General features: G+C 53.3%; 1 protein-coding gene across 1 annotated transcript; it reads left to right on the top strand.

Annotated features, from left to right (window-relative positions):
- The first annotated feature begins 1,016 nt into the window (after positions 1-1,016).
- On the top strand, positions 1,017-17,736 carry ENDOU (endonuclease, poly(U) specific). The gene is made up of 9 exons (XM_067544641.1): positions 1,017-1,074; positions 8,448-8,495; positions 9,467-9,601; positions 13,042-13,213; positions 13,754-13,953; positions 14,709-14,822; positions 15,053-15,159; positions 16,052-16,194; positions 17,622-17,736. The coding sequence occupies exons 1-9, from the start codon at positions 1,017-1,019 to the stop codon at positions 17,734-17,736; spliced, it is 1,092 nt and encodes a 363-aa protein (XP_067400742.1).
- Positions 17,737-25,566: the final 7,830 nt, after the last annotated feature.

Raw genomic sequence — 25,566 nt, 5'->3', positions numbered from 1 at the left:
GGGACAGCAGCACATGGCACACTGGGATACTCACCTGCGGGGCAGCACACTTTCCGCACAGTCTGAAGTGACTACGCTGGCAGCCTCGGAGCCGGGAGACCAGACTAGATGGCCCCCTGCTTTGATCCCAACTGGTGGCTCCATGACCTGTGTCCTTGCGTGTGTCCTGCCTGACTTACGCAACGTGTGCTGGCACTGGAAACCTGCAGGAGCAGGCGGGAGTTTCCCGGAGACTCTGCAGTGTGGTAACATGATTGCAGGCCCCAGGGGGCAGGAGGAGCATGGCAGGAATGGAAGCAAGAAACTGCAGACACTGCTTTTGAATACCTCTGGCAGCAACCTGTGCCACTCCAAGGGAGGGGACGGGGCTGGGCTTTCCCACAGAGGGCCTGGGAGTGAATGGGGGGGTGTTAGAGAGCGCATAGAACGTGCCATCGGCCAGGCAGCAGAGCGGGGTGAGGAGCTGGTGACCAGGCCAATGGGTGCCACAGTCTTCATTTGCATGTTTCCCCTTTGCCCCCTGGCTACTGGAGGGAGTAACGTAGACTGGAGGGTCTGGCAGGATGGTAGCCCAGCCAGGGCCAGCCCAGTGAGTGTCAGCCATGCACTCCCCAGCGAGAGGGCCAAGGCACGCAGAGGTGTCTCACACATTAGCACTATGATTATTCATTTCTGTTACCAGATCACCTAGAGTCCTCGGGCCACGTGCATGTTGCAGCGGGCAGAGCCAAGCTATAGACTCAGCTGGAATTTCCAGTCTTCCGCCTAACTTAAGCAACAAAATTTTTTAAAAATTGGAATTTTTTGGCACGGTTTGCATGCACGCCTCTCCAGGGATTGCTCAGGTGCCACTATATCCACCGCCCTCTTCTCCCAGAAGGGATCCAAGTGCAGTTCCCCTGGCATTACTGCAAGCCAACCACAGATAGCAGGGAAAGGTAGACAGGTGCTTTGGAATTCGGGAGTCTCCTTCTCACTGACACCTTGGAAACTTCATCTACCGTCTCTCTGGGACAATGAAGATCTGGATCCTTCTCATCACAGCAGGAATCACCTGCAGCTTGGCCTCTAGCAGTAAGTAGAGACGCTTTGCTCCACAAGATGCTATGGCAGCCAGCAGATCTTACCAAAAAGGGCTTGACTATAGAAGGTTTTGAGGACTCCTCCCATTGGGGTGCTTAGCATCTCTAGGGTGACCTATAGCAAGTCTAAAAAATCAGGATGGGGGGGAGGGAGTAATAGGGTCCTAGTGGGGTGGGTAGTAGGGTCCTATATAAGACAGAAACCCTAATACTGGGCCATCAACTAGTATTTGTAGTGTTGTGATGGCACAGCCATCCCTGGAGCCATACCCATCTCAGAAATACCACCTGGGCTGAAACCTCTTTGCAGAAGCTCCTCCAATTATTTGTTGTGAATAATTTACACCCCACACCCAACCCCTGAAAACGTAGGCCTTTGCTTTCTGTCCAAGAACAAGCTGTGATTTTCTCTGATTTGTTTTACATTCATGGATAGTTTGTGCAGACACTTTCCATGGGTTCCTCTGCAGACTGGACTCTCCCAGTGCTGGGTGGCGGCCACAAATATTTTTTCCTCAGATACCTTCATTCGCAAATATCTCCATTATGCACCCAGTGAGACATTGAGTGAGCAGTTTGTGACTAACTCTGGTGCTTATCAGATGATGTCAGTGGCTAATGCAAAATTCACTTGTGTCTTTTGCTCTTTATGCAACAAAGACAACATGAAGAAGTCACCAGGGTCCAGCCAGGGCCCAGGTAACCAGGTTTACTAAACTCCCACCATAGCTACACACAAGCTGCTGCTCTGGCTGGGTTCCTGCAGCTATGGAAACACAGAACATGGTGAGCACTACTAGAAGGTTCACATGCTAATTAAAGAGATATTACCCTATTCTTATTCATTACATTTCTGAACAGTGAATTCAACAAATAATGTTTAAGTGGTTATATTTCCTGTGCATAGTAACGCTGTGAGTAGGCCTTTGCTCTGTTGGAATGGTTAGCCAAGTCACGTGATATTTCTGTTTTCCGATGGAATGACCTGAGCTTTCTAAATGGGAGAATTCCCTTTTTTTGTCCAGGACAAATCAATTTTTTTGCAGAGGCCCAGCCCACGGCCCATGCTCCACTGCCCCTGGACCTCTGATGAGGTGCTGAAGTGTCTGGGCTTTGTGCAAGTTCCCTAGGCATGGGGGGAACTTCAGTGTCTGTGAATAACCTGGTAGCAGGTTTGGATCTTTAGTCAGCCAGGCTGAACTTGTTGCTCTGCCAGAGCAGCTGGACACTCCAGTCCCAGAAACCCCAGGAATCCTGCACCTAAATCCTTTAGCCAGCTTTGAAAGTCTCAGCCCAAGTCACTAACCAAAGGCCCGAGTCTCTGCTGTCTTGCATTGTGTGAGCCATCTCCATGCGTGCAAAGTGTAGGTGAAAAGCTGCTGCTGGGATTGGGAAGGGTTCGACCCTCATGTGGCTCAGGAGGAGATGATAGCACAAGGTGCAGATCTGGGGACAATGCTTCTGGTGGATGATGAAACGTTGGCATTGTGAGACAAGTGTTTGGGGCCAGGGCCTTGTGCGCTGACTTACCTCAGCCCTGCTGTGGTTCATACACACACAGAGAACTCCATGCACCAGCTTCACCGGGATAGCTTTGTGCGGAAGGCTAATGGAATGCAGGATAGGGGTCTTCACAGGTGACGGAGCAGGTTATAAACCGGTGTAGAATGCGGGGCTGAGTCTCTTCCCATTGTGATGGGTGTGAAACTGGAGTAACTTCACAGGACTTAGTGGAGTTGTGCAAGGGGAGAGCTGGGCCCAGTGTGTGAGTAACTGACCTGGGGAGACAATGGAAGACACCCTGTAGTACTGGGGACAGTGCCTTTAAGGGCTCAGCTTCCCACACAGAGTCTGGGTGTGGCACTGGAAAGCACAGCCAGTTGGAACGGAACACAGAATAAAGTGCCTGAAGCTCTGAGTGATCTTGAACCCCTCCCCCCCTTCCTTCCTGTCAGCATCTGGGGTCCTCCTGAGACAGGAATTTCTTTGGTGCCTTGGTGGTTGTTTGTGGCAAGTGGCCTGGATGATTTCATCGTGCACTGAGCTCAAGGTACTTCCTGGTGACACACCGCAATTACAGGAGCTGCTCGGTTTGTCAGGGTTTGTCAAAAGTTCGCAGCATTAGGTGGCACATGAGCGGGACGCTTCATCGTAACCAAGTTCTTCTTCCATAACTTGCAAACCAGGTTCTAGCTGCAAGAGCAGTTGGAAGCCGGGACCTTGGGATCCACTTGCAACACTGCCCTAGGTGGGGTGGGAGGACTTGGACAGGAATGTATTGAGGTTTGTTGCTTCACCTGTCCTCTTAGCTCCCATGGCGCTGCTAGCAGCACTGCTGGGGCCCAGAGAGTAGATTTTTAGTGCACTGCTCATGTCCCAAAATATCCGGCACCATTAGAGCTGCTCAGAAAATGGGGTTTTTCCCAGGGAAAATTTCAGCTTTTCATTGAAAAACTGAAAACTCGAAAACTGAATATTTTTCTTTTTTGCGGTTTTTGGTTTTTTGACAAGAAATCAGAATTTTCAGACACTTGTAACCAACATTTTCATTTAGTCAAACTTAAAATTTTTCATCATAAAAAGATGCGATGGAAAATTTTCAACCAGCCCATGTTCCAGTATGGAAACAACTCTAGCCAGATGGGGACAGCCCAGTGGTCCATCTAGCCATGGGTCCTGCTGCTGCCAGGAGGCTGTATGTGAGGCTTCAGGAGGCACCACCCGCCCCCTCCTGAACTCTCCTGAATGAGGGCATTTGTGCAATGCTGCAGCATAGAAGGAACTTTTTTTCTTCCTGAAACTATCTAGCAATTAGGTTAGACCTTGAAGCATGAAGATTTGCTGGTTACTCTGGGAATTTTTTTCCTAACTAGTGCAAGGTCAGAAGTCATTCTTGTTTGAAAGTGACGAATCTAAAATAATGTGGATGAAACTTTTAAAGAACCTGGAATCTAGTAAGCGTCAGTGGATTTTTATTGAACTGAGTAAATACAAACAACAGAGAATCCAAGTAGCAATCCCTACGGGAAAGACACGGTGAAGCTGCAGAGGGGACTGGCTGCACACACCTGTAGGGAGCCTAATTCTCCCTTCTGTTGCACTGTGGGCCGTCATTCCCCCCTGGGCCAGGTGAGTGCTGAGTCGGAGTAATACTGCCACTAAATCAGCACCATTTGGTAGGTAGAATGGCCTGACCCAACTGCCAATTTAGCCGATGTGAATGTTTCCGCTGCCTTGATGGGAACTGGATGGGGTCCTAAGGAGGGCATGAGGTGACAGAGTAAGGGAGACATGCAGAGGGAGATACGGAGCATTTCAGGAACTGAAAACCCAGCTGGAAGGCAGCTGGCTGGAGAAAACCCAGTTGACTGGATCAAATCTTAAGAGTGGGTAAGTCAGCTCCATAGAAGGAGGATTTCACTGAGAGACCCACGCAACTCCACCAGCATTGATACTGATAGCCAGGACAGTGCGAGGTGCTGTCCCTGCACAGTGGTTCTGTAGGCAGGACAGAAAAGTGCATTGTTAGCTGGAGAGTCTCCTCCCACCTTGGTGCTAACACCCAGGCTCTCCACCAGCCTTCAGCTCAGCGAGCTTAGATCAGGTCGAAGTCCAACTGACCTTGTCTTGCCTGGCATGTTATTAGGCGCTAGTTAAATGGAGCTAGGCTGAGATGGGGGGTAACGCTTCCACCAGTCAACTCCCACCTCTCAGTCCTAGGCTAGACCAGGCCTGAGTGAGAGCCCTGCTCCAGACAGCTCAGGGGGGGGGTCACAAGCAAGCAGTGATGGTGGAAGAGGATTGCAGGGCTGGGAGCACGTGGATAAATTCTCTGCACATTTCTGTAATTCTGAGTCTTTTAATGGCCTGTTTAAAGTTCCAAGCGATAATAAGCCAACCAGTACTGAGACTGTGATCTCTTTGGGGCAGGGCCCATCTCTTTGTTCTGTGCAATGCCTAGCTCCATGGGGCCTGGTCCATGACTGGGCCTCCTAGGTGCTGCTACTGTACAAATAGTAAATAACAATAATAAATCCAACTCAGCCCAGTGACCCCTGCTCAGCCACTGTCCTGGCCAGTTTCCTGGAAATCAGGCGTAAGCTTTTAACAGTGTTGAACAATAGAAAACATTAAAAATGAACATTTCCCCCCTTTGGTAGCTGAAAACTGAAACATTTTGCCTGGGCAAGTGAAATATTTTGGCAAGACCAAAAATTTCCACCCAACTGGTTCACATTTTTCAGTTACCAAAAATATGAAACAAATTAAAAAATGTTGCCTTACGGCTCCTGAAAACTGAACTGTGTTTTGGCATTTGGCTTTTCATCGGAAATCCAAAGCAGTTCAGCTCCCAGGGCCGTTCATTCCCTGTGGAGCATTCCAGTGAAACAGCCATTGTCTGCCAGAAACGTGTCTGGAGGTAAAATTCTCAGCCGCCTCGAGTCTGGGTCTGAAGTGGGAGGGAGCTGAGGCTGTGGGCTGGGAGCGTGTGTGAAGGTGCAGGTAGGAGACACAGCCAGACAGCCAATGGCGGCTGGTGTCGCTCGCCAGGACCGGCCTGCCCAGTGAGGGCAAGGAGCTCAATTTTGCTGGAGAAGCCATGGACATACTCAAGGGAGGGGAATGACAGGGTCGCAGTGCAGGCCACTGACACTTAAGGTGAACAACCAGGCTCCAGCATGGCCCCAGGATCAGGAGTAACAATATGGCTTAAAGGTATCTTTGCTCATGCTCGCACGCACGCCCTGCACTGAGTGCTCCTGGACCCCAGCTCAGGTCAATGTCCTTTAGCTGCACCTGATGACTGCCTGCCTCGCCCTCCTGCCCAGAACCAAATCTCTCCCAGTGAGCTTCCAGCCACTCCTGAAACCTCCCCAACAATAGTGACTAAGAGAGGCTTTTCGTTTCCCTGCCATAAATGAGCTGTAACTAGAGACTCACCTGCAATGGCAGGATTTACGAGATGCAGTTGAAAGCAGAGGTGATTAGCATTTGCCCTGGAGCGATGCCACGATCCTGTGCTCACCTGCCCCACGCCGGGACTGTGGGAAACCTCTGCACAACGTAACACTGTGATACCGCATCTGGAGACCAGCAATCCCCAGGCAAGGAGCTCCATGTGGGAAGTGGTGGGGGCTGTTAGTGAGCCCATAGTATGGCCATGCATGTTCTGACTCACAGTATCTGTGCTTCAGTGCAAAGTCACTCCAGGAACAAAAGCTTTGGACCTGTGAGCTGCCTTGGGTAATATCTTATTGGTATGCAGATTCCTCCTGAGTTGGGTACCTTTATGCAACTCCTCTTGGACTGATGCAGCAGATGATAAGCTCAGGTTCATGATTCACCCTGACCCACCTTCATCTGCTGGCATGGGAACAAGTGGGTCAGACACGTCATCTCCCAAACTCTTTAAAGCCCCATGACAGCCCCTCTGTACAAATATTCAAATTCTGGGCTAAAGGCAGGCAAGTGATTGTTGGGGAGGATATTAATTAGCAGCGTCACCCCCCCCCCCCACACACACACACGGTTCTGGCACCTTTGGCTGTTTGGCTGTCATCTTTGACTGTCAGATTGCGGCTGAAACTCACCCATGCAGGGGGCCAGCGCAAGGATCATGCCTCACTCAGGCAGCATTTTGAGGGCGCTAGTGAGAGTAAAGTGGTGCTTGAGCCATGCACACACGTGAATTTCACCCCCTATTAGTAGCTTGGACAAACAATCATCAGCCTGGAGGTTGACCACCAGGTCTTCACTTCAACTATTCTTTTCATGTGTCTGACTGGTTCCCTAGTCACATGATACTCAGCAGAAGAGAAGAATGAGGGGAGATTTGATAACAGCCTTTAACTACCTGAAAGGGGGTTCCAGGGAGGATGGGGCTAGGCTGTTCTCAGTGGTGGCAGACAACAGAACAAGGAGCAACGGTCTCAAATTGCAGTGGGGGAGATCTAGGTTGGATATTAGGAAAACCTTTTTCCCTAGGCGGGTGGTGAAGCACTGCAATGGGTAGGGAGGAGGCGGAATCTTCATCCTTAGAGGTTTTTAAGGTGCGGCTTGACAAAGCCCTGGCTGGGATGATTTAATTGGGGTTGGTCCTGCTTTGAGCAGGGGGTTGGACTAGATACCTCCTGAGGTCCCTTCCAACCCTCATCTTCTATGATTCTTCTACGATTCTCTGATATTGTTTCTGCTTCCTGGTTGGCTAAGTACAGTATAACAAAGCACAAATGATGAAAGAAGTTCAAAGAGGAGGCAAAGAAGAAAGAGCGCACTGTCTGGTGTGAATGTTCCTGCTAAAATGTGTGCCACTTTGGAGATGTGTGTGAACAAAGAATGAATGATGTGGGTCCACCAACAAGCGTGTCCTGAACGGCCCACAGCAGGCCCATAGCAGTGGCAGTTCGGCATTAAGACACTGACTATAATCCAATCTCATGCTTCAGTCACTGACATGCAAAGGTCAAGAATGATTTTTTTCCCACCGATGCATAACTGGCCAGACATATTCTGGGGTTTTTTCATCTTCCACTGAAGTATCAGTATCAGCTGGAGATAAGATACTGGATGAAATGAAGGAGGCACAGAGAATCCTCTTTCTTAGATGCTGTCTGGTGTGTCTTGCTCAGTGTCACACTGGTGGCCAGATTTGGGGGTCAGGAAGGAATTTTTCCCCAGGTCAGAGTGGCAGGGACCTGTGTGCGGGATGCTCCTTCCTTTGCAGCATGGAGTAGGGATCACCTGGACATATCCCACCGAATCAATTCCCTCCATTGCAGGGACCTCGGGCATTGCTGGCACCTCGGTCTCTTCTGGGGTGCACAACAGTCTAAATGCTTTAGTCTCACCCAAGTCCTCGGACTCAGTACAGGGATGACTGGGTGAAGTTCTATGGCCTGTGCTAGCCAGGAGTCAGACTAGATGGTCTGATGGCCCCTTCTGGCCTTAAAGTCTATGAAACAAAATAACTGGGGACTCGTCTCCTGCGCAGTGGGGCCAGCACTATGTGGAGACACAACCTGTGCCCAGGAATTTCACCCCAAATATTTGCAAGTCTTTTTGTTGTATATTTCATTGATGTCTCTAGTTAAACCCAAATGATCCCCAGTGGCCACGGGCAGAGGTGCAGGGTAAATGGACATTTACTCACCTCAGAGTAAGAGTGCAGGGAATTGGTGGAGCCTTGGGATTGTGCCCCCAAAGTACTGGCCAGGAGAGCTGAGCTGTGCATTGCTGGTATAAACCAGCAGGGAAGTGCATCCTCCCTCCTTGGAGACAGTGTAGCCTCGCACAAGCCTTCCCATCTCCCAGCCCCTTCGCCCCCAGCCACAGACAGTCATGGTGTTTCCTTTCCCTTTATTGCAGCTGATGATGATAGAGAGGACACGGAGGCAGCGCATCCCAGCACCGCCGGTGAGTCTCTATCGATCCCTGGGGCTGCGGTCCGGGATTCGCAATGCTGGGAAATAACACAACTTTCCATTAACTCCTTTCCTGGCTCTTCCCAAGGTGAACTTCACCTCCACACAGGCCTGCAGGTCACTTCAGAAGCTCTGGCTCCATCACAAGCCATTGGGCTGGGGCCAGGGGATTTTCTGGCCAGGGTAGGGCTGGAGCTCAGACTGGATGGTCAGAACCATCCCTCCTGGTTTTAGAAACTGGGGGAACAGGGTTACATGGGGCTTACGAGCTGCCTAGGCCATGTGCCAGCTCCCTTATTCACAGAGTCATCAAGTTCAAGACCAGTAGGGACCATCATGACCATCCCATCTGAGCTCCAGCACCACCCCGGCCATGGAACAACCCAGCAACTCCTGGCTGAGTCAGCCCCATCCCTTAGCAGGCCCCCAACTTGATGTGCAGACTCCAGCTCATCACTGCGTGTTCTGCACAGGGTGACTCACAGCCTCTGCCATGAACAGAACCCCCAGACCGCATCCAAACACCCCCAAACGTTAGAGAAAGTCAGGCTGGGAGCCAAATGGTGCAGGTTGAGACCATTGCTATTCACCTGTGCCCTGTGGTCGACTGCCATCCACACCCTGCAGGCAGCAAAATGCTTTCTGAGTCTGATCAATGCCTCTTCTCCTGGCCTGGGCCAGAACCGCCGCTCCCAGAGGATCCCGCTGGGGTGTCCATGCACATGACGACATGGCTGCAGGTCACCGGTTGTTGAGAAGGAACTTCCATCCCTGCAGGAGATCCCCACTTACCCGCAAACCGGTGCCCCGCACCTTCCTCCGGAGCACATGGAAAGGACAGCGGCGGCAGCGCAGATCCTGGCCTGCAGCATTGGTCGGAGTCAGCAGTGATTCCTGCAAGACTTGCCGAAGGGCCGATGTTGCTGCCTTTTAAATGAAAGCTTTGGTTTCCCTTTCCCCCAGGCTTGTACACAGCCCCCGACTCCTGCAGGGAGCGCTGTCACGAGCCATACAACCGGCAGGATGAATGTCACTGCAACACCAAGTGTGAAAAATATCACAACTGCTGTGAAGACTACCATACGCACTGCAGCAAGGGTGAGCAGCCTCCAGGGGCACATGGGGCTGGGCTGGGCTCCGGGCTGCTTCCCGGCACTGCCGTGGCTCTCCCATTCCAGCCGTCATGGTTAGTAGTATGTTGAATTCTTAATTATTGGCCCCAAAGGGACCATGGAGAATGATACAGCGCGATGCACTGGCTGAGTGTGCATGAGTCTGTGTGTGCCTTTGAGCGTGCAAATATGTGTGTGATGTTGCCCTCTACTGAGCAGACAACAATGACAATCACGCACTGACCACTACCTGCGGTTTCTCTGGATAACACGTTCAGAGTAAGTCCCTGGGAAGTCCACACAACCCAGGGCACCTGTGTCTGGGAACGGCGACTGAAGGATCATTTAGTTTCTTTTTTCTTTTCACTTAATGTAGATGGGAGGCGGGACACCACGACCAGGCCGGCACACTCTTCTGGTGAGTAGCTATGCCTGTCGCTAGCAAGGTGTGTGACCTGAGGACTTTTTCCAGCCCGGCCCTGCCTCTGTTTCCCCAAACCCATGACTCTGCACATGCGTTATTGCTCTCTGCACTTCCTATCCATGGAAGGGCCATCAATTTCCAAAGCTGTGAATCTCACGAGTCAGCATTTTTACTGTAATTACTTCAGAGATGTGCAGTAACAGACTGTGGTAGAAAAGTGGTAGGCCTGTGTGCCATGAAGGTACATGCAGGTCTAAACTTGGGGGCCTGATTTGTAAGAGGGTGAGATGAAAGGTGCTGCGAGGTGTCAGAGAGTGTCATAAGGCTGCTTGGTTCCCACTTGCCTATGGCATCAGAGAGGCATGGACTTTAAGGCCATTGTGATCATCCAGCCTGAGCTCCTGCATAGTACAAGCCAGAGAATCCACCAGGGTCCTTGCATGGACCCAGTAGTCAGTGATTGTGGTGTCGGTCTGTGATTGGGCCAGAAGAGATCGTTTTGAAGGAGGTGTCCAGCTTTGATTTAAGGACTCCGAGTGACTGAGAATCCCCCACCCCCTTGGTGAGCTGAGCCACTGGGGAATTCTCCCACTGCTAGAATTTGCATCTCATTTCCTGCTTGAATTTTTCAGACTTCAGCTGCCACCATTGAATCTTGTTCTGCCTTTGTCTGCCATTCAAAAGGCCCTCTGCTATCAGAAACCTCCTTCCCATGTGGTACTTGCAGACTGGGATCAAATCACCTCTTCACCTGCTCTTGGACAAACTAAACAGGTGGCGCTCCTTCAGTCAGGTTTTCTAGACTTTGAATCATCCCTGTAGTTTTTCTCTGAACCCTCTCCAATCTTTTAACCTTTCTGAAGTGTGGACACAGTATCCAGTGGTGGTCTCGCCGATGCTGTATAAGGATAATAGCAACTCTCTGCTCTGATTCCCATTGATGTGGCCAAGCACCATGTTTATGCTCCCAGACACAGCAACACTGGGACCTCATGTTCAGTTGGTTTCCACCATAAACCCCAAGTCCCTTTCAGAATCCTGTTCTCCAGCACACAGACCCCATCCTGACAGTGTGACAGGCATTCTTTGTTCCTACATCAGAGAGGAGCTGATCTGTCTGGGGTCCCTCTCTGGTTATCTGAGCAAAGAGACTGGGCTCTCTCCCTGCCTGCCTGCACAGATGTGGGGCATGACATAGACCAGTGGCATCTTTATCATCGACCCCCTTCTGTGCACAGTCCAGGTAGACAGTGCTATGTGGTGCTGTGGGAAGCATATATAGCTATATTCAGGAACAAAGACTTACAAGATGGAGAACTCTAATCTTGGGAAGCAGTGACTCTGAAAAAGATTTGGGAGTCTTGATGGATAACCAGCTAAACATAAGCTCCCAGTATGATGCTGTGGCCAAAAGGGCTAATGTGATCCTGGGATGCACACACAGGGAATCTTGAATGGGAGTAAAGAGGTTATTGTCCCTCTTTGTTTGGCATTGGTGTGGCTGCTGCTGAAATAATGTATCCAGTTCTGAAGTCCACAGTTCAAGAAGGATGTTGATAAATTGGAGGGTTCAGAGAAGAGCCACAAGAATGATTAAGAGATTGGAAAACCTGCCTCATAGTGAGAGACTCAAGGAGCTCAATCTATTTAGCTTAAAAAAGAGAAGGGGATGGGGTGACGTGATCACAGTCTGTAAGTACCTACACAGGGAACAAATATTTAATAATGGGCTCGTCCATCTAACAGACAAAGGTCTAATATGATCCAATGGCTGGAAGTTGAAGCTAGACAAATTCAGATAAATAAGGTGCACATTTTAATACTGAGTATAATTAAACCTTGTAACAATTTACCAAGGTTTGTGGTAGATTCTTCAACACTAGCCATTTTTAAATCAAGATTGGAACTTTTCCAAAACAGTGGTTCTACCTGTGCTCCATGGACTCCTGGGGGTACACAGTATATGTCTAAAATTTCCAAAGGGAAATTCAAAATGCTCTAGGGGTCTGCAAATGAAAAAAGTTCTGAAGATCTGCTCTAGTTCAAAAAGGAATTACATCCGGGAAGTTCTCTGGCCTGTGAAAGACAGGTGGCAGCTGGCAGTGTAGCTTGCTGCCCAGGTAGATAGATGCGCATTAGCTCTGCTTGAGCTAGTGCTCTAAAAATAGCAGCATGGATGTGGTGGCCTGGGCAGCAGCTCAGGCTGGCTAGCTGAGCTCAGAGCCAGGCAATTGGGCGGTCTTGGACTGTTAGCTGTCATTCCCCCATAATCACCTGACTCCAGGAGCCAGGGCTCAATGCAAAAAATAAATACTGGGAGCCAGCTGGTGAAACAGTTAGAGCTAGCAGCACTGCTCCTTCTGGTGCCAAGATGCCAGGGTGAGGAGCCTGCCCTAGACAACTGGGGCCCTTTCCTTTACTCACTAGTTCCAAGCCTTGTCTGATGGGAACTCTTCACAGTTGCAAACCTGGCCCCCTTTTGGGGTGCTCAGCCCTGGTCTTCACCGGGGGTAGCTCCTGGAGGTAGCCCAGAGGGTAGCCCCACGGCCTCCCAGAGCTTCAAGTATTATCTTGTGTGCAAGGCACATTGCAGGTGATGCCCTTGCCCCAACACACTTGCAGTCTGTGGATACTCCAGCCCTAGGCTGAGACCACCACAAGGCCTGGACTCCCCTGGGGCTGAAGTGGTAGTACAGCCTTGTGCTCCCCATGCCCTGGGATGCCTTTCACCCTAACAGCGAGGTCGTGCTGGGGTTTTGGGGCTCTCCTGCTTAGAACCCTCTGCCCAGCATTGCTGAGGCTTTCAATAGCCCTGCCCCACCCCCTGCAGCTCCGGTGACTTTCACACGCCCTGTGTTAGGGGGATGCAGAAATCAGGATAATTTCCCTGGAGTGGGGCGAATTGTGAAAGTGGGGTACTGGCTCCTCTCTCAAGGGTGAGCTCCCAGGCCTGGCTCTTCATATCCACTCATCAGCTTGTGCAATGTCCCTGACCCCTGCAGAGGGATTCTCCAGCAACCAGGACTCAATCACCAACGAAGAGCTCCTGAGCATCTCTGAGCAGCTTTACAACGCAGACCACAACAAAGCCCAGGCATCAGACATCACCATTAACCCGCAGCACTTGGCCTCTTCCGCTGAGACCAGAGACAGCGAGGATCATTCTCCTGAGCCGTGAGTGCTGCATGCGCTTGCCATTGCCTTCGGCTGGGGGGACCTGCTCCCAAACCCTGCACAGCTCCAGCAGGAGGGTGGAGCATGGCCCAGTGCCAGGCAGGACTCCGAGCACGGGGCCGTGATGCAGCGCTGCCTTACAGTATGGGTGCACTGCTCGCCTTCTCCAGTGGGCCAGCAGCCGCTGAACCTCACCCCATATTCATGAATGTGAGAGCCCCAGGGCAGGCAGAGCTGTTCTGATTGCTGGGGCCACAGCTGGGGAGCACTGAGGGGCAGGCAGGGTCAGGAGGCGGCAATAGACTGTTGGGGAGGAAGGGTGGCAGCTTCAACGATCTTAGGCCTAAATTTTCAGAAGTGCCCAATGATTTTGGTCACCGGATCTGAAACAGCTTAAAAGGGCCTGATTCTCAGTACGTGCCAAGCACACCGGTGCCGGCCGTCCAGGCCCTTTCAGGCACCCGGAGTCCCTGGTCATTGGCCCTGGTTCCAGGCAGCCAGGTACTGGCCGCCCCAGCTCCCATGATCTCTCCATTTCAGACTCTACACCTATGTCAATGAGAAGCTCTTCTCCAAACCCACCTACGCCAGCTTCGTTAAGCTGCTAGATAATTACCATCGGCAGACGGGCCGCGGGGAAGCCTTCAATGCCGAGCAGCTGAAGGAGCAGGAGAACTTCCTGCAGGAGGCCATGAAAACGGAGCTCATGAAAGAGCTTTACAGTTTCCTCCACAAGAAAAGTAAGTGGAGCCTGTGCTGTGCCTGGGACAGCGCTGGGCAGGGTCCACTGGGATAGCGCTAGGCAGCCAGGGCCTGCTCAGCGAGGCCCACGCGTGGTCACCGACCTTCCTGCTGAGCGTACGGCTGGGACTATCTGTTGCCCTGAGAATTTCCCCCTAGCTATCAGCAGCAGGCATCTCCTGTTCCTCAGTGTTTCAGGGGCTCATACGCAACGGGACACCCCCATCACAGCTAGCTGCCAGGCCTGCTCTCAGCGGAGAAGCCACGGTCGGACTGGGCACAAAATATGAGCAGCTGCTCTCTCCCAGAGGGGTGACTCCTGCTGGCCACACAGGGCTGCGCTGTGCTCCAGCCGATGAAGGACACTGCTCCCACGGCTGTCAATGCAGCAGCTCTCCATCCTGAGAACTAGAAACCAAGGTGGTAGAGCAGCTGCGCAGCGGGATCGGTCCCTGCAGATGGGACCCGGCCCCTTCATGTCGCGCTGTCCCAGATTAACACGCAGAAGGAGGGTCGTGGCGCATGGGCAGCGCCCAGCACTGCCTGCCTGGCAGGCCCAGGTCTGGCTGACTGTAACAGCTGGGATGCAGGCTCTGGAGTGGAGGCAGCCTCATCTCTGGTTCTTCCAGAGCCTGGCCAGGAGTCTGGAGCGGATCTGCCCAGAGCATGGCCCAGCAGCAGATGCCCTCTCTCAGAAGTTTGGTTTCCTTCCTCTCATGCGTTCGGGGCTCTCTCCCTGTTGCTTCATCTCCAGATCGCTACAACACCCAGGAGGAGTTTGTCGCCGACCTGAAGGAAATGTGGTTTGGCCTTTATTCCAGAGGCAAGGACGAGGGGGATTCCAGCGGCTTTGAGCACGTCTTTGCAGGTACAGTACGGCTCCGGGAACACACAGCCTGGGCACAGCTTGGACTGGAGTGATGGGCAGCACCAAGCAGGGCTAGACGAAGACAGAGGAAACCCTCCACCCCCTGCAGGTCAATCTGTGTGTCCAGGCAAGCTGTGTGTCTGCGGGCACAAGGTGGGCAGGGCGGAGGGGGTCGCTAGACCTCTTCCTTGGGGTGCAGCTCACCAGTGACCTTCTCCCTGGCTATTTAGGGGAAGTCAAGAAAGGAAAAGTGTCTGGCTTCCACAACTGGATTCGTTTCTACCTTCTGGAGAAGCAGGGGCTGGTTGACTATTACAGCCATAACTACGATGGGCCGGTAAGTACTGCTGATGGGCTACTGAAAACTGGCACAGCCCCACTGCAGTCAATGGGCCAGATCCCCACCTGATGTCAATTGGTATTGCTCCTCTGGAGTCCATGGCTTTTTGCCAATTTGCACTAGCTGAGGGTTTGGCCCCACATGTGCGATGGGAATCAGGCACTGCAATCCCTCACTCTTCAGACCCCAGCCAGGATCAGCAATGGCCCATTTGGCCCCAGTCTGACTGTCACATCAGGGATGCTTCCATCAGTGCGTTTTTCCTGCCGGGACCCCAAAAGAGCAGGATGGGAAGGTCTGGGCATGGCAGAGTGGAAGGGCTGCCACTGAGAACCACTTATTTCCGTGGGTGTTAATCCCTCCTGCGCTGATATTTCTGCAGATGAGAGTGACCCTGAGTCACAGACTGGCCCATAGCTCTGACCCCTCGCTCTAATAGTGACCTTGGGTCTCTGACTGGGCCATAGCTCTGACCCCTCGCTCTAACAGTGACCCTGGGTCTCTGACTGGCCATAGCTCTGACCCCTCGCTCTAACAGTGACCCTGAGTCACAGACTGGGCCATAGCTCTGACCCCTTGCTCTAACAGTGACACTGAGTCACGGACTGGGCCATAGCTCTGACCCCTCGCTCTAACAGTGACCCTGAGTCACTGACTGGCCATAGCTCTGACCCCTCGTTCTAACAGTGACCCTGGGTCTCTGACTGGCCATAGCTCTGACCCCTCGCTCTAACAGTGACCCTGAGTCACTGACTGGCCATAGCTCTGACCCCTCGCTCTAACAGTGACCCTGAGTCACGGACTGGGCCATAGCTCTGACCCCTCGCTCTAACAGTGACACTGGGTTTCTGACTGGCCATAGCTCTGACCCCTTGCTCTTTCTCTTTAGTGGACCTCATACCCTGATGTTCTGGGGATGCAGTTCAACTGGGACGGTTATTATAAGGAGGTCGGCTCTGCCTTCATTGGCTGCAGCCCTGAGTTTGAATTTGGCCTCTACACATTGTGCTTCATTGCTCGGCCGGGGAAGATGTAAGTGCTGTGCCTGCCCCTCCCCTCTGTCCCTTCCGAGTCAGAGAGACAAGGCGGGTGAGGTCAGACCTTTCACTGGACCCACACGGCTGCAACAGCACTGCCTGCCTTGTGAGTCCCTCAGCCTGCCCCCCTGAGGGGAAAACCAGGGAGCTAGCGGCACCCACCCCTGCTACCCTGTGGCTTCTGCTCAGCCATGGCGTTCCAGCGCCAAGATGGGCACACAGACCTACCTCATCAGGCCTGCTTTAGGTGAACTATTGGCCTAACCTTCCTGCTGGGCTCCTATTCTGAAGGAATCCGAGCCCAGAGCCACCCTCTAACCAAACACACAGCAGCCCCTCTCACAGTATGGATGTGGCGGGGAGAACTCACCCCATGCCAAGGGCCAGCATGAGGCCTACGCGCCACCTCAGTCCCATGCCAGGCCTCAGGGGTGGTGTGGGTACAGGGCTGTATTGTGAGGAGGTTCATAGAATCATAGATGATTAGGGTCGGAAGGGAGCTCAGGAAGTATCTAGTCCAACCCCCTGCTCAAAGCAGGATTAACCTCAGCTAAATCATCCCAGCCAGGGCTTTGTCAAGCCTCAGCTTAAAAACCTCTAAAGATGGAGATTCCACCATCTCCCTAGGTAACCCATTCCAGTGCTTCACCACCCTAATATCCATCCTAGACCTTCCCCATTGCAACTTGAGACCATTGCTCCTAGTTCTGTCATCTGCCACCACTGAGAACAGCCTAGCTCCATCCTCCTTGGAACTCCCTTTTAATTAGTTAAAGGCTGCTATCAAATCCCCCCTCATTCTTCTCTTCTGCAGACTAAACAAGCCTAGTTCCCTCAGCCTCTCCTCATAAGTCTTGTGCTCCAGCCCCCTAATAATTTTTGTTGCCCTCCGCTGGACTCTCTCCAGTTTGTCCACATCCTTTCTGTAGTGGGGGCCCAAAACTGGACACAATATTCCAAACGTGGCCTCACCAGTGCCACACAGAGGGGAATAATCACTTCCCTCCATCTGTTGGCAATGCTCCTACTAATGAAGCCCAATATGCCGTTAGCCTTCTTGGCAATAAGTGCACACACTGCTGACTCATATCCAGCTTCTTGTCCACTCTAACCCCCAAATCCTTTTCTGCTGCCTAGGCAGTTGGTCCCCAGCCTGTAGCAGTGCATGGGAGGCCCATGAGGACTAGGTGAGAGAGGAGAGCTTGCTTATGGAAAGAGAATCAGCTGAGGGGAATTTGATGGAGGCTTGATTTGGCCCAGGCAGTCCGGGAGATGTGATGGATTGAACTCTGGGGTCAGCATGGCTGCCCTCAGCACTGCCTGGCATGGGCAGACTGAGTCCCTGCATACTGAGGTCTCATCAGTGAGAGGGGATGGAGTCAGGAGGAAGACAATGCTGAAACGTGCGCTTTCCTCCTTCAGTTGTCAGCTGAGCCTGGGGGGCCACAAGCTGGGCATCCAGACCTACACTTGGACCAAATCCACCTACGGCAATGGCAGGAAGTACATCGCGACTGCCTACGTGACATCATCCTAATGCTGCCAGCGATCCCAGCTGCGGGGGGTGGGAGGTGGGGGGACATCCTGGGAGCATGCAGCTGCACCAGGACATGGGCTCATACAGGGCCACAACCTGCAAGGTGCTGATTACTCTCTTCTGCACCTGCCAGGCCTCAGGGGGATTAAATGAGCTCGCTATGGATGCATTATGTTTGCATGGTGCTGAAGGAAGCTGGGGCAGGACTGGGTGATGGCAGCCAAAGAAAGAAAGAACATGTGAACTGTTTATAGCCCTGACTAAGCTCCCTGTTCCCTTCCCAAGTGTGTGCCCCTCATCCGAGCAGAAGAGCAATGAGAAGTGCTGAGTGTCTACTGTAATAGATGGGAATTCATACAAACAAGTTAAATAAAAGATGCTTGAAGGATTTGGCCTTGCTACCTTTGTGACACGGTGGCTGTCTGGCTGCACAGCCTCCTCTTCCTGCCCCTGGGATGTGGGGGCGCTAATTTCTCTGGGCTACACAAGGTGGGGACTGCTCTGGGATGGAGAAATCTTCTTCTTCTCCACTGACATCACGGCTGGGATTGCCAGGAAAATTCAATACACAGCATGTGGAGTTCCACGGCCATCTGTGCCCTGGGCTGTCATCGATGGATGGGATGCTCAGATGTGCTTGGCGCTGGCCTAACTACTTGCACTGAAGTCACTAGTAAAACTCCCCTTAACTGCAATGGCTGAGCGTGGGCAATGCTGGGGGCCTTTGGACACCTGCCCTGCCAAGTTCTGCTGTAAACAGGAAGGCTCCCTAGAGACCCTGGTTTTACCCTGTTGTACATGAAAGCAGAATTCTTCCATGCTCTCTAAAGCCACTGGCTTCCTCAACAAGATCTAAGGACCAGATAGTGGCCGTTAGCCTTTGGCCTAGGTAGATCGACCCCCCAGTAGAGGGATCATGCCTTTTCTTTTCTGCCAGCCCAAGTGGAGACTCTGCAATTAGGACCCACTACGTGGTGGGCACATCAGGTCACTCATGGGAAATCAAGGAGGAGTGGGGCCTGCGTAGCCGCCGTCTTGCTGTAGCTGCTGTCTGAAAGCTGGCATTGCCTGCGTGCAGACTGCTCTGTGGCCATAAGGTGGCGCTCACTGCACACAAGGTTCTGCCAAAAGCCTGCTCTGAACTAGGGTGGAAGCTGGCTGAGTGATGACCTCGGGGGTGCGTGGGGAATTCAGAGCCTATGGACATTCACTCCGGGCCTCTCAGGAGGAGGGGCCGTCCAGGGCCAGCTGGGGCCCAGTGTAATGGTGGATATAGTTCCAGCTGGGAGCCAGACAGGGATTCCTCCCAAACACATTGGCACCTCCCTGTGTAAAAGGCAAGCGGTGGCTGTTCCCTGTGCCTGCTCAAAAGGGCTCGGCAGGAGCTGCACTTCACCTGCAGAGGGACCTTGGAGGGGAGCTAGATCTGATAACAAAGGGAAATGAGCATTGTGTTAGTGTGCTCCAGCAGCAGCCACAGGCCCGCCAGAGATCAGGGCCACATTGTACCAGGCACCTTGTGGTAAGAGCTGCATGCAGAGAACCACTTGCAACAGGGCAGCCAGCCTGCAGAACCCAGGCACTGTGCTTGAGTGCCATCTACTGATCCCACACCCACTAACAACTGGCCCTGTGTCCACTAACGCAGAGGCGCTCAACCTTTCCAGCTTACTGTACCCCTTTCAGGAGCCTGATTTGTCTTGCAAACCGCAAGTTTCACCTCACTTAAAAACCACTTGCTTACAAAATCAAACATAAAAATACAAAAGTGCCACAGCACATTATTACTGAAAAAATGGTTTACGTTCCCATTTTTCATAGGCTCCTAGAAGATTATGGTTGGAAGGGACCCCAGGAGGTATCTAGTCCCACCCCCTACTCAAAGCAGGACCAACCCCAACTAAATCATCCCAGCCAGGGCTTTGTCAAGCTGCACCTTTTACCATATAATTATAAAATAAAGGAGTTGGAATATAAATATTGTACTTACATTTCAGTGCAGTCTATAGAGCAGTATGAACAAGTCATTGTCTGTATGAAATTTTCGTTTGTGCTAACTTTGCTAGGGCTTTTAATGTAGCTTGTTATAAAAGTAAGCAAATATCTAAATTAGTTGATGCACCTATAGGAGCAAGATCCTAAAACCCCAGCAGACGTTTTATCTCTGAGAGCACCCAGGCCTTTGGGGTGTCTGAAACTGGACCCCTCCTGCATTGGTCCCACTTTCCTGAGTTAGCTTGGGACGCAGTTCCTCTTGCCCCCCAGGTGTCACCGCTCTGCTCAGTCAGGGGTGGCTGAGGCCTGGCTCTGGCTGACGCAGTGCACTGAGACACTAATCTCCCTGCATTGCAACAGCCGCAGGATTCTCCTGTAGTCCCAGTTATCGATACTACTGGTGTAGTATCATTAACCAGGCTCCTGACTTGTCTGCTGGCAAACCCTGGCCAATGCCAGGCCAGAGGGTGTTTCTGTTGGACTCTGCTCACTCTGGGGCGGGGATGGTCCCCATGCATCCTCCTCATGCCTCCATCACCTCTGCACCCCTGCACTGGGGGTCCCCCCTCCAGTTCTGGAGACCACTGGGAGTATCTCCCACCACGCCTCCTCTCTGGGTGCTGTGACCCCTATGTGGGCCCTGCACCAAGCCGGTCCCACATCTCCAGGCCATGAGCTGACTGAGCTTCCTGCCCCTGGGGTCTGGGCCCCAGAGGTGGCACTTCCCAGAGGCAGCTTGGGAGGGGATGGAGCAGTTCTGCACACAGCTCAGCTGTTCATCCCCACTGCCTGCTCCCTGGAGGAGACCCTGTGAGCTCCCCAGCGAGCAGAACCAGAGCTGCTGTTTTCTTGGGGGGAGGCAGAGCAGCCTGCTACCCATCCAGGCTCCGGGGCTGGGCCCCCTCCACGCAGAACTGGGCAAAGCGTTGATTGGGGGGGGAACTGGTTTGCTTTTAACCAAATCTGAAAAGTCAAAGATGTCCATTTTAGCTTTTGTTCAACCTAAAACGTTTTGTTTCTAGATATTCTTCATGCGCTAGATTAAAAAACAGCTGCAGCAGGAGGAGGAGCCACTGCTTCCCTTGTAAGCATTACCCTAGCGGCTAGTACAGCCACCGGGGATGTGGGCAACCCAGGTTCTATTCCCTCCTCTGTCTGATGTGGCACAGAAATGCAAACTTGCCTCTCCTGTACTCGGCGCGTGCCCTATGCACAGGGGTAGTTGGGGGCAGATCTTTCTCAGCTCTGCAGTTAGAGCTTGTCCACATGTATAAATTATTAGTAATCAGGCCAAAGTGCATGAGACTGAATCTGTACCTGGTGACTCGGCCAGAAGACCTATGTTTAAATCCCTGCTCCAATGCAGTGGCATAACAAGGGGCAGGAATGGGGGGAGGGCAGGTCCCCAGGCGCCAGCCTGCGTGGGGCATCGGGCCGGCCCTTCACCACGCGCAGGAGGCGGAGGACACAGGAGGCTCTGAGGGGCGACCCTCAGCACCTCCCTCCCTGTGCGTCATGAACTGCTGGCCTGGTGCCCCCCTGCCACAAGCCGGGGGAGTGAGGCCACCCTGTCCAAACCGGCGCTGGGCTGTGGGGCTGGAATGGTGGGTAAGTGGGTGTGGTGGGGGAGCGCACCGGGCCGGCCCCGTATGAGATGCAGGGGGCACCTGGCGCAGGAGGCTGTGAGGGGCACAGGGCCTCCTGCGCCCCCCTCCTCCTGTGCATCATGAAGGGCCCGCCCAGCGCCCCCCACCAGGCAAGGGGGGTGAGGCCGCCCCTGTCCGAGCTGGCTCCGGGCTGTGGGGCTGGAGCAGGAGAGACAGGCGATGCGCAGCTGGTGAATGCGGAGGGGGGAGCAGTGAAGCCAAGCCTGCATTTGTGCCTCCCCCAAGCCTCACGCCCCCCTCACCCAGGTACAGACCCCCAGCTCCCTGGGGCAGCTGGGGGGCGGTGCCAGGATCCCTCCTGCCTGCTCAGGGTGGGGTGCGTATACCATGGGGGGGACCTGCAAATGTAGGCTTGGCCCCCAGGCACTGTAAACCACTGCTCGGATGACCAGCTAATTATTGATAACACATGGACCAGCTTCAACTGAAGCACCTGAGAGAGGGCTGCGTCCACCCGCTTCCTTTAGTCTGGTGGTTAGCGCCCTCGCCTGCGTTGTGAGGACACGTGTTCAAATCCCTTTTTCCCCCATCAGGCAGAGGGAGGAATTGAACCCTGCTCCATCACCTCCTACCTAAGTCTCCTAACCACTGGGCTAAAGCTTATAAGAGAAACAAGCTTCCTTCAACTCTTGTGAGGGGTGCATCAGTCCCGCTGCCCTCCCCAAACTGGCTGAAACTATTCCATGAATTTCCTATTTGCAGAAAACTATTCTCCCAGCTCTCTCGCCATGCTGCCCGGAGAGGACGGCAGCCCCACAGCCCCGGGGAGCAAGACAGGGGAATGTTATTTCCCAAACTTGTTCACCTGTCCTTGGAAGTGAACAGACCTCACCCCTTCCTTCTCAGCCTCCCATGGGCCTCACCCAGATTTGGCTGCTGGCCTCCTCTCGCTTTCCCTGCAGCGCAGATCTGGGATGGTTACACACCTTCCCGGGTGTGTCAACGGAGCAGCACAAAGCTCCCAAATGTCCCCTGCCTTTGTCACCCCAACCCCCGTGAGCTGCTTTGTCGTATCTTATCTCCTGGGAGGTGTGCAGCTACCCATCACCCGCGTGGCTGGCTGCTCACTAAGTTAAATCACCATCAACAGCCACAGCCCTGGTGCATGTCATGGAGTCTCTGGTTCTTCCCCCCTTGCAGCTGAAAACCCTGGCTGAGGTGGGTTGATTGTTCAGTTGTTCAGCTGGTAACGGGTCATTTGCATGGTCAGTTGTTTGGCCGATGAAACGCTGTCCTGCTCACACCCCTTTTCTGAACAACTTCAACCCAAGAGTCGGCCTTCACTAGAACTGACCTCGCTGCTGGTTCAGCCTGGAGCAGGGCTTTCCTACATCTCCGTGGGATGGATCATGTCTCAAAAGAGAGAGTGCCCTGCAGGCACTGCCCCTTGCCTTGGCATGCCAGAACTTCCCCAGACACCACCTGCAAGTGCTCACGTGGAAGGGTGCCATCAGGAAAGTGTCAATGGACAGTGAGATTTAGTCTCTATTTAGCACTGGTGAGGCCACATCTGGAGTACTGTGTCCAGTTTGGGGCCCCCACTACAGAAAGGATGTAGACAAGTTGGAAAGAGTCCAGCGGAGGGCAACAAAAATGATTAGGGGGCTGGAGCACAAGACTTATGAGGAGAGGCTGAGGGAACTGGGCTTGTTTAGTCTGCAGAAGAGAAGAATGAGGGAGGATTTGATAGCGGCCTTTAACTACCTGAAAGGGGTTCCAGGGAGGATGAAGCTAGGCCAGGGGTGGGGAACCTTTTTTCTGTCAAGGGCCTGATGGTGGCCCTGGCGGCGGGGGAGAATTCGGCGGCAGGGGGGAATTCGGCCGCGGCACGGTTTCACGGCGGCGGCGGGGTTCCGTGGGGGGCAGGGGGCAGTGTCTGCTGCCGAAGTCCCCCCGCCACCGAAAAGGGGCAAATGGCGGCAGGGTTTCGGCGGCGGGCACTGCCCCCCCCCCCCACGGAACCCCGCCGCCGCCATGAAACCGCGCCGCCGCCGAATTCCCCCCCGCCGCCAGGGCCAGACCAAATAATTTCACGGGCCTTATACGGCCCGCGGGCCGGACATTCCCCACCCCTGAGCTAGGCTGTTCTCAGTGGTAACAGATGACAGAACAGGGAGCAATGGTCTCAAGTTGCAGTGGGGGAGATCTAAGTTAGATATTAGGAAAAACTTTTTCCCTAGGAGGGTGGTGAAGCACTGGAATGGGTTACCTAGGGAGGTAGTGGAATCTTCATCCTTAGAGGTTTTTAAGGTGCGGCTTGATAAAGCCCTGGCTGGGATGATTTAATTGGGGTTGGTCCTGCTTTGAGCAGGGGGCTGGACTAGATACCTCCTGAGGTCCCTTCTAACACTAATCTTCTATGATTCTATGATTTAGCAATTGGAAACAAGGAGAGATAGTTAGTTTCCTGGGGCCCCCCATAGTGCTCTGCAGACCCTAGGGGTCCCTAACCCAGAAACAACTATTGGAGGCGCCACATCTGTGTATGACCCAGAGCTGCATGAGAGAGACAGTAACCTGCTCTACTCCATAGTGGGATATAGGTCAATTTGCAACCAACATCCGGCAACACAGGCTGAATTTCAACAAACAATATACTGCTATCCATCTATCCATCTATCTATCCATCCATCCATACATCCATCTATCTATCTATCTATCTATCTATCCTCTGAGCTCTTCAGTCTACTGTATTCCCCCCTCCTCGCAAGAGGCAGGGCAAGGGTTACTGAATAGGACCTGAGGCCAGAGAAAATAAGTGTAAAATGTTCAAAAGCACCAAAGTGCTTTAGGAGCCGAAGTCCATTGATTTCCAGAGAGACTTCACTCCTGAATGCTGTAGGACTTGTCTACACACAAGCCTTGCACCAGTTTAACAGCCCCAGTCTAGTGAATGGGAACATGTTGCTAGCATGAGCCATTCCACTGCCCTGCAGAACTCCCACAGGCTCTGCAGAGCAGAGCTACGTGACTAGCGAGCCCTTTTAGCCCAGTCTGACAGCATCCACACGGGGCTGTGCCAGCATAACTACACCAGGGCTAGCCCAGGACCTGCGCTGGGTGAGGAATGGGCCTCAGACATTACAGAATATGGTCCTGTAAGTGACCTGCCCAAGGTCAGGCAGGAAATACGCTGGGGAGCTGGAAAATCCTCAGAGCCCATAGCAATGATTGAATCTTCCCCGGCTGTGCCAGTCCCTTCCTGCTGTGCCCATGTCACCCGAACAGACCTTTAACCCCTGCTGTGCCAGCCCTCCCGCTGTGCCCATGTCACCCGCACAGCCTGTAACCCCTGCTGTGCCAGCCCTCCCGCTGTGCCCATGTCACCCGCACAGCCTGTAACCCCTGCTGTGCCAGCCCTCCCGCTGTGCCCATGTCACCCGCACAGCCTGTAACCCCTGCTGTGCCAGCCCTCCCGCTGTGCCCATGTCACCCGCACAGCCTGTAACCCCTGCTGTGCCAGCCCTCCTGCTGTGCCCATGTCACCCGCACAGCCTGTAACCCCGGCTGTGCCAGCCCCTTGCCGCTGTGCCAATGTCACCCGCACAGCCTGTAACCTCTGATGTGCCAGGCCTCCCTGCTGTGCCCATGTCACCTGCACAGCCTGTAACCCCTGCTGTGCCAGCCCTCCTGCTGTGCCCATGTCACCCGCACAGCCTGTAACCCCTGCTGTGCCAGCCCTCCCGCTGTGCCCATGTCACCCGCACAGCCTGTAACCCCGGCTGTGCCAGCCCTCCCGCTGTGCCCATGTCACCCGCACAGCCTGTAACCTCTGATGTGCCAGGCCTCCCCGCTGTGCCCATGTCACCCGCACAGCCCGTAACCTCTGATGTGCCAGGCCTCCCCGCTGTGCCCATGTCACCCACACAGACCTTTAATCCCTGCTGTGCCAGCGCTTCTCTGCTGTGCCCATGTAATCCTCACTGACCCCCAACCTCTTCTGTGTCAGCCCCCTTCCTGGTGTGCCCATGACACCTACACTGACCCCTAATCCTTGCTGTACCAACCCCTTCCTACTGGACCCATGACACCCTGAGCGTTAACCCCTTGGTGCCAGCCCCATCTCTCTGTGCCTATGACTTCCATCTGAAGCCATAACCTCTGCTGGGCCAGTTCCTCCTGCCATGCCATGCCACCTGTACCCCTCTGTGCCATGACACCTGTTCAG

The sequence above is a fragment of the Emydura macquarii genome, unplaced genomic scaffold, assembly GCF_026122565.2.
Source record: "Emydura macquarii macquarii isolate MOO-44397 ecotype Brisbane River unplaced genomic scaffold, CSIRO-AGI_Emac_v2 contig_1002, whole genome shotgun sequence".
Classification (NCBI taxonomy): Eukaryota; Metazoa; Chordata; order Testudines; family Chelidae; genus Emydura; species Emydura macquarii.
The sequence above is the reverse complement of the archived record's forward strand: the minus strand, read 5'-3'. Positions and strand labels throughout refer to the sequence as shown.

Bases quoted from the DNA above. Each gene is read 5' to 3' on its own strand.
- ENDOU (XM_067544641.1), top strand. From the start codon at position 1,017: ATGAAGATCTGGATCCTTCTCATCACAGCAGGAATCACCTGCAGCTTG. The intron at 13,214-13,753 runs GTGAGTGCTGCA...TCTCCATTTCAG, and splicing joins GAGGATCATTCTCCTGAGCC to ACTCTACACCTATGTCAATG. The intron at 16,195-17,621 runs GTAAGTGCTGTG...TTCCTCCTTCAG, and splicing joins ATTGCTCGGCCGGGGAAGAT to TTGTCAGCTGAGCCTGGGGG.